The sequence below is a fragment of the Eleutherodactylus coqui genome, chromosome 2, assembly GCF_035609145.1.
Source record: "Eleutherodactylus coqui strain aEleCoq1 chromosome 2, aEleCoq1.hap1, whole genome shotgun sequence".
In the NCBI taxonomy this organism is placed as follows: domain Eukaryota; kingdom Metazoa; phylum Chordata; class Amphibia; order Anura; family Eleutherodactylidae; genus Eleutherodactylus; species Eleutherodactylus coqui.
The window spans coordinates 130,054,175-130,067,361 of record NC_089838.1 but is presented as its reverse complement, the minus strand read 5'-3'; the positions used below and the strand labels follow the sequence as shown (position 1 = coordinate 130,067,361).

At 40.9% G+C, this 13,187-nt stretch overlaps 1 protein-coding gene across 4 annotated transcripts in view; it reads left to right on the top strand.

Moving 5' to 3' along the window:
* EEA1 (early endosome antigen 1) overlaps positions 1–10,150 on the top strand; it is a 168,726-nt gene extending 158,576 nt beyond the window's left edge. For all 4 annotated transcript variants that reach the window (XM_066591518.1, XM_066591519.1, XM_066591517.1 and 1 more), the window contains 9 exons: positions 905–1,090; positions 3,053–3,235; positions 4,246–4,431; positions 4,772–4,903; positions 6,809–6,994; positions 7,160–7,398; positions 8,017–8,137; positions 8,798–8,896; positions 9,694–10,150. In XM_066591518.1, the coding sequence (XP_066447615.1) occupies positions 905–1,090; positions 3,053–3,235; positions 4,246–4,431; positions 4,772–4,903; positions 6,809–6,994; positions 7,160–7,398; positions 8,017–8,137; positions 8,798–8,896; positions 9,694–9,816 (1,455 nt within the window). In that variant the 3' untranslated portion in view covers positions 9,817–10,150. The remainder of the gene's footprint in view (positions 1–904; positions 1,091–3,052; positions 3,236–4,245; positions 4,432–4,771; positions 4,904–6,808; positions 6,995–7,159; positions 7,399–8,016; positions 8,138–8,797; positions 8,897–9,693) is intronic.
* The last annotated feature ends 3,037 nt before the right edge of the window (positions 10,151–13,187 follow it).

The window sequence follows — 13,187 nt, the reverse complement described above, 5'->3', positions numbered from 1 at the left end:
TATCGCCCATTGAGAATGGGAACTGCCCATTTGACACATTCACAATTCTGCAGAATGAAACTAAAGATACTAAAGGCTGGGGTCACACGGGACCGAAATACCGTGGAATGACCGCACGGAAATACCGCCAGATTTCCACAGCAGAATGCAGCTTCAATACCGCAGCGTTTCGCAGCGGATTTTGAAGCGTCTTCGCCGCCTGCATTCCACTGCGGCCATCTCTCCCCATAGTGATATGTTGCAAATATGTAATGAGTAATAAGCGCTCTCTGTAAAGGCAAACAAACAACTGTCCTTTGTATGCTTCAATTACTTTTTTGAGTAACTATATGAAAGGCATCGTTGGAGTCGGCAGGGCTAAAGATTATGATTAGAGAATACATATACATTTTCCAACCCCAACCTACTGACCAGCTGTAATATTGAGTATATAGTGAACGTTACAGTGCGGATAACCTGAAACTGTGTGGGTTCAAAGATGGTAATGATGGTTACTGCTTACCTGCCAAAGCATCTCTTCCTCTCTAGGTCCTTACTGCAAAAGAAAAGAGGGGATTGACATCTGATCACAGGGATCTTGTCAGCAGGACCTTCTGTGATCAGCTGATTGTCCAGGAACTTGTCACACAGGAATGAATCAAGCCAGACACCCCTTTAACAGATCATATGAGCATTGTGGGGAAAATTGCTTAGATTTCTAAAGCCTCGTTACCAGAGGAGGATTTTCAAACCATTGCGGAACAATCTAATTGTACTGTTAATTGACCTGTTTAAATGGCCCTTAAATGAGGAACACATGTTTAAGATGATATAGGCTATAAACATTTTGAATGTATCTTAGTTGGGTAAAAATGTTATATTCATTACAGTTTATGTATATTAACATTTCATAACCTTTTTATAGGAATCTACCAAGTTAAAGGCTGAAATACAAGCCATTAATGAAAAGCTGCAGAGTTATATGAAAGAAAGAGAGAAAAATCAACAGGAACTTCATACACAGCTGAAAAAGGTCCAAACGTGTTCTGAAGAAGATAAGAAGAAACATCAAAAGGATATGCAAACTGTCAGTGCACAGTTAAAGGAAAAGGTATTTGCAGTTTGCATTTTTTTACCTGCCTTAAAAGGGGTTATCCCACTTGTATCTGTTTTACTGCAGCATGCAGACAGCGCCATACATTATGCAGTGGCTGGATTTGGTATTGTAGGCGAAGTCCCATTCACTTCAATTGGACTCAGCCTGCAGTACTAGCCAGGGCCTCTATGCAATGTATAGAACTGTCTGCTTACAGTAGCAAAACTGATAGTAGGCAACTCCTTTTAAAGTACCGTAAATGTGTCATGAGAAAATAACCTATTATATAAATGCTGCTGTAAAGCATATCTCTGCAGCAAAGGCAAGATGGAAGCCCCATAGTCATATACAGAGAATAAAAATGGATTACAAAATTGAAATGTTCCTCTATATGTTTTTTTTTTTATTAGTAAAAAAAACCACACAGGTGATATTCCCTTTAAACAAACCTGTCAGGCTGATTGCCAGCTCTCTCTGTATTAATGTGTGTAGAGAGAAGATTGTCAATCATCCATCCTACGTGGTTCGGGTAAACAGGACACTTACTGGCTCTCATTGTAGTCCTGTCAGGATCTTTTTTTAACTCCTAAATTTTGCCTAAATCACATAGACTGATAGATGAATCTGTTCAGTTTCTCTCCCTCTATCATACCCTGCTCTCTGATAGGGCACCAAAAATCATCTGACAGCTTCACTTTAAAGAAAGTGCCGTTCATTCATTTTATACTTTGTTCACTCAGTATTCACATGTTCTATGAGGATGTGTGAAAAGTTTGACTATCATTACCTCCTTGTAGATAATTGATCCAGATTAATTCAAAATTAATTGGTAAACATTTTAGTAGTTGTTATGAAATCCTATTTACACCTAAGATTAAGTGCTGATGAGGATCCTTTTCCCAGGACCGTAACCATTCTTAGAATTGTAGCAGGTACCTGTAATTTAAAATGTTTGGTAACCTCTCCACCACTCGGAGTTCTGTTAGATTTTGTTCATATCTGCATCATGGCTTCTGTTTATAATGGAGGCCGCATCATCAGACTAGATAAGTCATATGATGAATATCATGGCGCCCAATTGACTTTTGAGGTCTATAGGTTTTAATCATCTTGACTGGAAGAATATTGCAGTGTTAAGTATTATTTGACCTGTCAAATTTGAGTGAATTTGCAAGAAAGGACCGATTTTAAAATATGCACATGATCTAACCAAAAATGTATTAATCCCCATTTACACGCAACGATTATCGACCAAATTTTGTTCAAACGATCGCTTTTGAGCGATAATTGTTGCGTGTAAACACTTCCATCTTTCACTCTTTAGCTGAACATTGATTTTTAGGGGAGCATAAAATCCATTGTTCAGCCAGAGAGAAAGAGCAGGGACCGTACGCTGTGTTCTCCGCAGAAGCATCTGATTACATTGTATTCAGCTGACAGCCCCCGGCAGCCCATGCGAAGACAATGCAGCTGAGTGGAAAGTCCAGACCACATGCTGGGATTTGGAAACGGCTGCTGGAGGCACATTTACACGCAAATGAAGCTGATAAAGTGCTAATGGACATTAGTGACCATTAGTCCTTTATGCAAAATGATTGCTAGAACTGCCAATCTTTCAATCGTTTGAAAGATTGTAAATGAGCCTTTACTGAATACTTGATGGGAAGTGTGATTGATTGAATTAAGATTAGCTTTCCAGTCAAGTATGATAGTGGTGATTTTGAATACTAAAAGGATCTCATTGCTTTGAAGACCACCACCAGGATTTGTGTAATTTAAGAGAATAGAGATGATCTTCAACAAATTACCTTTACTTAGCCCTTATTAGTAAAAATGTGTGATTAAATGGGATGATCTTTTTTGGATTTTGGTATTTAATTCGGAGGAAGGTGAAAGCAGAGCACTGCCCGCTTTTTATCCTATAATTGTAAATAGTCTACGTTTCCGTAACTCATTGCTTAAAATGTGGTGTTTCAGGTACAACAAGAGGAAAAACTACAGCAGCAGATTTCATCGTTAACTGGAGAGTTGACTTCTGAGAAAGGAAAACTGACTGATTTGCAGAAGGCCAATGAAGGTCTCCAGGAAAAACTGGGGAGCCTCCAGTCTGATATTTATGGAAAAGAGTCTGAAGTTTCTGCTTTGCGACAAGATCTAAAAGTATGTCTATAAAAGTTCTTTGTTCTCTGTGAAATAGTTTGTAAAAGTACAATAGTGTACAAAAGCAAAGGCCTCCTGCAGACGGCCAGGTCGGATCCCGCTGCGAGACTTCTTGCAGCAGGATGTGGGCCGTGCTCCTGCAGTGACCACTGTGGCTCGCCTCCTCTCGGCGTCTCCCTGCTCTATCTGCCGGCCACCTGGCACAGGCCAGAGCCAGTGCGTCACCAGTGACATTTCTGTATGTGCCTCTGCGAGGCTCGCACATAAATAGGACATCCGGCGATTTGTTTACCGTGCAAGATTTGACCCGGTCAAATCGCCTCTGTCTGCATAGGATTGCATTATCTAATGCAATCCTATGGAAGCGTGCATGGGTGGAAATTCTGCCTAAAATCTCGCTGCGTAATTTCCACCCGTGTGCATTTGGCCTAAGGTCTATCCAAGTCTGTTATGAATTACACTTATGACACACATTGAAAGCTGACTACTTTTAAAACAACCCCCTCCCTTTGGATTTCTGTCTGTCAATGTTACAAACTACTTAAATATTTAACAAATATGAGAATGATACCGTAAGATGGAAAAAGTGTGGTTTACGTCTTGGCAAACCTTTTTGACCCTATCTTGCTCTTGGTTAAGTGGCAATTTTGCCTTGCGCTGAAGACTAGAATAATCTGACTGGCAAACTTGTTCTGCTACTTTCCTGTAATGTTACAGTATGGATTGCTCAGTTTCAATGCTTCACAACACTCTTGTTATACAGAAGATGGAGTGCAAGCTCTGTGTCCTAGGCTTCCATATACAGCACAGGACATTGGCTGAGTATGTTGTGTCAGGTTTAAGTACAGGGAGCTCTTTGGCTTATGGGAATATTATATGCCAGCTGAAAACAATATCATGATCTGATACCTAAAACAAAATTGACTTTTGATTTAGTTTTTAGCGGGTCAGAGGGCTATTGATCACCTGGGCTTGTGCATGATAATAGTGTGTAATAATAATATATTTAGTCTGTAGAGGAGAAGCTCATCTTGGCCCAAGAGGACCTAAAGTCTAACCGGAGTGAAATAAGTAGCCAAATGAATCAGATCAAGGAGCTAACCGTGGTGAAGAGCACCATGGAGCAGGAAATATTGGCCAAGACAAACCAAGTAAAAGAACATGGGCAAAATCTTCAGGAATTGCAAAAACAGAAGGTAACGTGATCACATGTAGATTGTTTTATTTTGTGTTCTTTTCATTCTTTTCCTTTTACAGCATTTGCTATGTTACAACATTACTGTATATTATTTTTAGGTTTCCTGTATACTATTGTTCTTTCTATTATATTTTTTGTTCCCTATGTTTTATTTCTCGTTTTGCTTATTTTTGAAAGTTTTACACTTTTACACTAAAAACCTTTAGTGAGAACAATAGTGTAAAATGGATATGATGTGTTCCCTGAATCTTCTTTCCAGAAACCCCGAAGAAATAGGTGATTTGCTTGTTAAAATTATGATCTCTTCATGCTGCTTTTGTGATTTTCTCTGTTTTCAGGCCCTCATAGACAAAGAGTTGAGTGATGAAAAAGTGAAAGTGAATAATCTAACTGCCCTGAAGGGTAAATTTGAAGAAGAAATCACAAAGAAGAGAGAAGAACTCAAGAATGTCAGAGAAGAATATCAAAAGGTATCTTATTCTTAAGTAGTCGTATTAGTGGGTCACTGGAAGGAAAGACTGTGTTTTATCAACTTTTGTGATGCAATCAAAATATCAAGTGTAGAAAGATAAAATGAACTTTTTTTAAATTTTGGTATGAATTGAGCAATGTTAAAAGCAATAATTGCAATAAAGAACAAACAAGCAAGGTAAAGACGGTGTCAACGTCTAACATATTTCGCAGCACTTTACAGCAGGATAAGTAACAAACAAGTGAATCAATAAGTAGTCTAAGCAAAAGAGCTAGAATGAGAGGTCCCTGCCTATAAGAGCTTGGATTGTAAATGGAATTCATCAGGTGACACAGTAGGTACGTGCTAAAGTGGTCCAGGGGACCAATCCTTGTGTTTGCAATGAACATATAAATGAAGATGCATGAACATGTCACCAGCTGATATCTGAGCCATCATCGATAGTGATACAAAATGGGTAGCTCTCTTACCAGCTTAAGTTGCATATAGACTATGGACTTATGGTTATGTGACAAAGTGTTGGGTCCCAGCAATTATCACTCCAGTGTCTTCACACAGGAGCGAGGATTGTTCAGTGAATAGAGGTGGAGCGGGCCAGAGATTGCCTCCATTCACAGCAAATAGGCCGCTCATATTTGATTTACACAAACCGTTCGTCTGTTTTGTTTTTTTTTGTTTTTTTTTTAACTTTAAAATATTCGTTCAGTTGCTGCCGACATTTACACTAAATGTTTATTATTCAGATTCCCACAATCCAGAGAGAATCTGAACAATTCTCATTCAGTGTAAAAAGGCCCTTAGACCTTTAAAGAAAGTGGTTTCTAGGCGCACTTAAAACTACAAATGTCAGGATCATGTCTAATGATCCGGGACAGCGAGTTCCACAGAATGGATACAATGCAGGAGAAAGACAGAAGCAACATGTTGGAATAAGGAAAGATGCGAGCTATAGGTAATTGTTAGAGCAAAGAGCATTAGTGGGTTGGTAGACAGGCATTTTGGAGAGTTTTGACTTGGTAGGAAACAGGTGACCAGTGTAATGGGGGTCAGAGCAGAGGTTTTACAATAATTGCTAGACAGAACCTCATTAGGTTTTACTAAAAAAAGACCAGTTTGTAAGGGATGTTTATATTTTAAAACACCCTATATACGTTGTATATAGCCATTGTTGTTGTTTTGTTTGCTGCAAATCTTTATATATGTGTATATAAAATATATACGGACATTACACACCTACCTGTATATATATATATACCTGTTGGAGGGAGATGTGCAGGCTGGTCAGTGTTGGCAGCAGGCAGCTCGTTGCACTGTTACTGAAAGGAGACTCTCCCTGGCACTGCGTGGCATCTGGTGGTGGGTTGACTGGTTTGTGGAGGGTGGTGTACAGCATGGCGAGTATGCAGGTCAGCATGGAGGCGCTCTCCAGAACATGCTGCTGCGGAGTCTAGGATGGTAGTGTCTCCCCGGCTGCTGCTCTGGTACTGATCTGACAGCCGAGGGAGACTGGGGATAGCGATGCCACTAGAGGGTGCCCATAGAAGGGTCCTGCCAGTGAAATGGAGAATGCTTGTCTCTCTTTGGCTGCTGCTCAGTTGCTGGACTGGCAGCTAAAGGAAATGGGATAACCTGACTGTGGTTTTACTTTCAGCTGACATTGAAAGGGTGTGGTATATATTTGACATTAGAATTCTGATTAGTGCCCTTGATGCCTGGACAAGGGTGAGAAGCTGACTTGGGGATGTCGAGGGGGGGTGGGGGGTGGGGTGATCATAGCTTTCGAAAAGAGGGCTGTGTATTACTGTAACTGAAGTAAAAATAGAGGAATGGATGGTGAAAGTTTCTGTTTATTCCTTATTCCAAAGAAAGATGGGTTAATTCTCCTTGTAATGATTTCAAACAGAAAACAAGCAGTCTGGAAGAAGCCAAACAACTGCTGATTCAGCAGAAGTTGGAGCTTCAGGGTAAGATGGAGAGCTCGGTGACCGCCCTAAAGCAGGAGAAGGAGCAGCAGCAAGTTCTGAAGGACGAGCGGAAGAAAATGGAAGCAGATTGGAAGAAGCAGCATGCAGAACTGAGAGAGAAACTGGTAACCAGTCTGTTTTGTATTTCTGAGTATAGACCATATTGCTTGAAGTTCAGCGGTAGTTTATATTCCCATAAATTTAAAATTGTTTGTATGATCATAAATTTGTGTAGGATCTCAAAAATCAGAACCTCCATCTGCCTGTCTGTTGTATGTCTCTTTCATCAGACGGGAGAAGGAAAGGAACGAGAGGAGCAAAAGAAGAAACATGAAGAGAATGAGTCTAAGCTTACCATGCAGATCACAGCGTTAAATGAGAACCTGGCCACCCTGAAGAAGGAATGGCAGAGCAGCCAGCGGAGGGTCGGGGAGCTGGAAAAGCAAACGGATGATTTGCGAGGAGAGATTGCAGTACTGGAAGCTACTGTCCAAAATAACCAGGAGGACAGACGGGCACTTCTAGAAAGGTGATTACATTACTTCCATGGGGAAACACTAGGTTCACCATTTATGGAGTTCAGCCTGCCCCAAAATACTTTCTTGTATCCATTGCCTCCGGTGGCAGCCTCTAATTTAATGTTACCACCCAATAGGCACTCACAAAATTTCCACTCAGAGTGGCTCTATTGTCACCATTATATTTAGCTATAAAAGCAGATTAATCCAACTCAATTACCAAAATTCCAAACATTTTTTTACTCTAGAGAAGTTATTTCCTACATATTCTGACTTTCAGTCTGTTTTGTGCTGACGTTCTAAATGTTGTATAAAAGCGGCGGTGGCGGCACCTCTCACCAGATATATTCTCCTAGAGGTGTACTACCTACTTTAACCTGTAGGCAGTGGGTTACTATTGGGATACCTTTTTTCCAATCCAAGGTTTTTCCTCTGCAGTTGAAGCATGACTTTATAGAAAGCGGTTAGGACTGCAGATCATGGAAGGAGTCTCTGCTGAACAATCTTAATCCTTTTGGTTAAGGTCTTACATACTCCTATCTGCGGTAAAGGGGCTCCTTGTGTAGGTATCCTGACACCCAAAGACTCATGTCATTGGCTCAGAATTTTCATCTTGCTGTCTTTTTCAGATATCTCAAGAGTGAAGGAGAAATTGAAAAGCTACAAGCCAAAGTGGTTGAGCTGCGGAAAAAAGTAGATGAAACCACATATGCCATGGAGGAGCTTGGCAGAGAAAATCAGTCACTACAGGTGATGTGGTAGTCATCTGCTATCCAAGCATGTTTTTGTTTATGCACTCACCATTGTGAGAATCTGAATTGAGTCCTAGGAGTAAAAGTTCATTGAATTTAGCATCAAGTACTCACCTTGTGTAAAGCTGACCATACACAATAAGCAACCAGAAATGCTAATCTGGGTGGGATGAGGCGATGGTCTTTAAGAGGTTGAATAACGGTCTCTCCTGATTCTCCTATAAATGTGCACGATTACTTTAATGAGGAGAGAGGATTAACCCCTTCCTGCTGCAGTCAGTTTTGGCCTTTTTTCCATGCTTTTTTTTTAATACCACTTTAGGAAACCTACAACTTTTTGAGTTTTTATAGATTTTTTTGAGTCAGGTAGTTTGGGATGTAGATTGCATTAAAGAGGGTCGAGGACATGACAGAGGGAGCTGCCTCCCTCTAATAAAGGCTTGCATGCAGTCAACATTGACCGCTGCATCTAACAACTTAACCATTTGTATTGGAGTTATCTGTGATCTTGGCTGTTGAGATGGGGCTCAGCTATCACCCACATGTCTATGGTTAGTGTAAGTAGGATTGCGTTACTAGTTTATACAATAAAGTACATAAAAAGTGTATTTTTTTTTTTTTATTTAGTGTGCATAATTTTTTTCTTTTACCATAACAGATAAAACACAGTCAAGCACTAAATAGAAAGTGGACTGAAGACCATGAAGTCCAAAACTGTATGGAGTGTGGCAAAGGATTTTCCGTAACGATAAGAAGGGTAGGTCATGAAATGTCTTTATACAGACTAGCCATGAAGTAGCCGCAGTAGTACGACTAGTTCTTCTGATTGCAAGTCTTAAGCCACATTGACATCTGTTCTGGAGGCCCCATTCAGAGCCTTCGCCACACATGCAGCATACAATGCCAGGTGAGAACATGCGGTACTATTTAGTTCGGGAAAATGCCAGGGGGCATAACAGAAGCTGGAAAGACCCCATTATAGCCAACAGGATCCTGTTGGTGGTGTTTGATTCTGGCATAGGACAGATCTCTTTGAGCAGGAATTCTGTTTTTCTGCTACCATAATCTGGTTGTAAAATGGAATCTCCAAATGCAAACAAAGCGTAGATATGAATGCGGCCTAATTGTTGCCCCGTGGGTAGAGAGTTTGTCTGAGATCATTATGTTCAAACTTACCGAGTAAATAATTATCAGGACATGTCATTAGACCTACCATCTCTGTGATGAATTTGTTCATTGGGACTAGAAGAAACTGATCGCACAACACACAGAATGTCCTCAGACAGCTATGTCAATGGATAAATCAGAGTTGAGACTTTTGGAAAGTGCAGACGAAAAAACAAAGATGAATGATGGCAGGGAAGGTCATGTCATTAAGGGGTTAATGTACATGGCACATTTCACCCCCTACATATGCCCAAGCTGTTCACCTGACATCGATCTAATGTGTCTGGCCGACTTTGAGTGTCTTGTTCCTTGCCAGGATATTTGTCTCCCGATTTCGAGTGTTCCATGACTGACCTCTTCTCCCTCCTCTGTTCTTTCTCGTTGCAGCACCACTGTAGACATTGTGGAAATATCTTCTGTGCAGAATGTTCCTCAAAGAATGCCTTAACTCCATCCTCCAAAAAACCAGTCCGTGTTTGTAATACATGTTTTAGTGATTTGCAAGGATAGTACCGGATCGGTGGACAAATCTCTGCAAATTACGTTTAGTATTTTTGTTATTGCACTTCATAAAGCACTCAAAGTACTTATTCCTTTGGATGAAGATTGTAAAATTTGAAAAAACACAAAATTTCCTCTTTTCAGTTGTTTTCTTGCTACGAAGTAACTTTATTGTATTTTTCATGACACAAACTTAAGAGAGTGTCCTTACCCCACACATATCTCTGCTGTCTGCCGCCATTTTTTCTTTGGTCAGCTGCCTGTAAATAGTAGCCTAACAAGAAAGTAACAATGTATTTTTTATACATAATTTGACAGTAAACGAGAAAACACGAGTCTGAAATGTAGTTTTGCTGCCTGGGAGTGAGACTGTAACGCTGTGGAAGTACTGATCCGCCTTACTAGGTGTTTCTGGATCTGCATGCTTGCTCGCTCACTGCAGACTGATAGTTGCCTATTTCTGTGGCGATGAAGATTATTACTTCACCATCCTTTTTGTCATTTGCACATCCAGATATCTGGAGTGGATTAGTTGTGACTTGCTATGTACACGTGTGTGTCTAATGATGAGTAACTGCAGAAATCTGATTGAATGCGCAGTATTCCTGGCCCGTACTTCGTCCTAAGGTGTGACTACATACTTGGTTGAGTTGCGTGATCTCTTCTGTATATGTGATCTTGTCTCTAATTACTGGAAAATCAGACTTTGAGCTTGGTTACGATTGTCCAGCAGCAGGTTTTATATCCTTCCACTACTTCCTACACTATCTGGATAACGCATTGCTGACCGGTTTGGTTTTGTTTGTAGGCAAATGAGGTGCTTTGTGCACAATCTTATCTGAATGACCTATACAAGACTTGTGACACTTCCGCAGAATAATCCATAAAATGATTTGACTGTAATAAAACTCTATTACCTGGTGGAAAGGGTTACCTTCATGACGTGACAGCTCCCAATGACGCATAATGGGTTTGTTAGGTTTCTATGTTTTTCACTATGTAGACTAGTAGACCAACTATGTCAGTCATGGGTAATGGAAACTGGATGGAATCAAGCCTTGACACCAGTGTGAACATAGCCCGAATCATACCGTTTCCTAACAGAAAATGACATTTTAGTAAAAGTATTTCATAGATTTTCCAGTTTTCTGTAAAAAAAAAAGCTTAATCCTTGTATGCTAAGTTTTTAACAACCAGATCCTGAGAACTGGTATAGACCTAGTCCTGCTCTCGGCTGAGAGGATACAATTGTATAGGATCCAGTTCTTAGCTGTGAGAAGTTTTAAAGGCTTCCATAGACATTAGATGGACATTGGCTGAACCGGACCAACTTGGTGGGGCTGGCCAACCTTCTAATGTGAATGGCTATGTCCCTAAGGTGTAAGGGTCCCTTTTTTGTTGCTGGATTTTAGCCAAATGAAGAGAGCCGTTTGACGATATCGGTGATTGTTTCAATGGCCTTCACACAGGCCGATGCAGGCTGCATGGGGAACAAACCATTGTTAGTAGGATTGTTTATTCCCTATACGCTCTCATCGTTGTTGGCGGCACACCCTGTTTAGGCGAGGAGACGTTCTGCCGACATCGATGATTTATGCTGCAGCATAAGAGGTAACCACTAAGGATGAGCGAGTATACTCGCTAAGGCACTACTCGTCCGAGTAATGTGCCTTAGACGAGTATCTACCTGCTCGTCCTTAAAGATTCAGGGGCCGCCGCGGAGCGGGGAGCTGCGGGGGAGAGCGGGGAGGAACGGAGGGGAGATCTCTCTCTCCCTCTCTCCCGCCCGCTCTTCCCTGCTCCCCGCCGCGACTCACCTGTCAGCCGCAGCGGCACCCGAATCTTTATAGACGAGCAGGTAGATACTCGTCTAAGGCACATTACTCGGACGAGTAGTGCTTTAGCGAGTATACTCGCTCATCCTTAGTAACCACTGAACAAACGAATGTTCGCTCGGCACCTTCACCTAGTAAAATGATTGGGTGAATGAACATTTGTTCCTGATCGTCGGCCCATATAAAAGGCTCCTACGTTTCTGAATGTAAATAAGCATTTCCAGCGCGTTAATAACAGACAGGATCTGGGTGAGGAATTGAAATGCAAAGTATATTAGAAGATTGCAAACGTCATACTTCATTATACAATGATTAAGCTTTGTTCATGTAAAACTGGGCAGCCTCTTAAGGCCCTTTTACACACAAAGTGATCGCTCAAAAGATGGCTTTTGAGCAATCATTTTACATAAACTACGAATTACATAAACTTACTACTGCGTGTGAGCCCCCGGGAGTTATATTCAGAGAACAGCGAGTGGTCTGTTCTCTGAACACATTCCCTTTGTTCTGCCAGGGGGCTGACAGCTGAGACAATGGTTTCTCTGCGGGGAGTGCTGATAAGTCCCTGCTATCAGCTCTTCTGATGAACAATAGATTTTATGCCGAACATACAATCATCGTTCGGCAGAAAAGTAAAAGATGGGCACATTTACACGCAATGACTAGCACTAAAAAGACTGCTTTAGGGAGAATTTTATGTGATAATTATTGTGTGTAAAAGGGCCTTTACTTCTGTATTGCATCATAGAGTTTCCGAAGAATCTTCATGACTGCACCGCACCTGCACTTATTACCCATACTTTGTGCTACTCTTCAGTATTTTAGCTGTGCTGATTTGCCAAAAACACATCCTTTTTTTTTTTTTTTTACAGCTAACTACAGTAAATGGGCTTCTGGTTTCCAGCTTTAGAGTTTGTTTCCAGTCTAGTTGCCCAACAAAGTATCGCTGGGTGAGCAGACTTGGGCTAGAATAGCATATATATCAATAATTTCATACCGAAATCCCACAAGAAGGAACAGTACCATGCAAGTAACTATGATTTTATCAAGCCCCAGTAAGACCTCAGCGAGGGATCTGGGCATCTGTAGGTCTTGGAGACCACCGCATGCCCTATCTGTTGAGGATTTTTGCCACAGATTTCACCCCTTGCAGTGCAAAACAGCCCTTATCTAGTCACCAGATCTTTTGCATGTTAGCTTTCCTCCTTTTTCCTTCTCATTTGCATGATACAACTGCACATAGACTACTTGTTCTCCCTTTCACCAGTCATCCCATGAATATGTGTATAGATAACAATGCAGGCTGTGTCATGAAGCAGATGCAGTCTGTTGGGAGACTATTTTATGAAACCTCTGAAGTCCCCATACGGCTTTGTGCCATTATTGCTTGAAACCAACATCACATAGCTACATTTCCCCTTTGCTAATAAACTATTAATGCATGTATAACTGATAAATGGCATCCAGTATGTGATCTACCCATTCAGATGATATTGTTATAGTCATCATTATTAGTACTTCATATCAAGACTTACTATAGTTGGT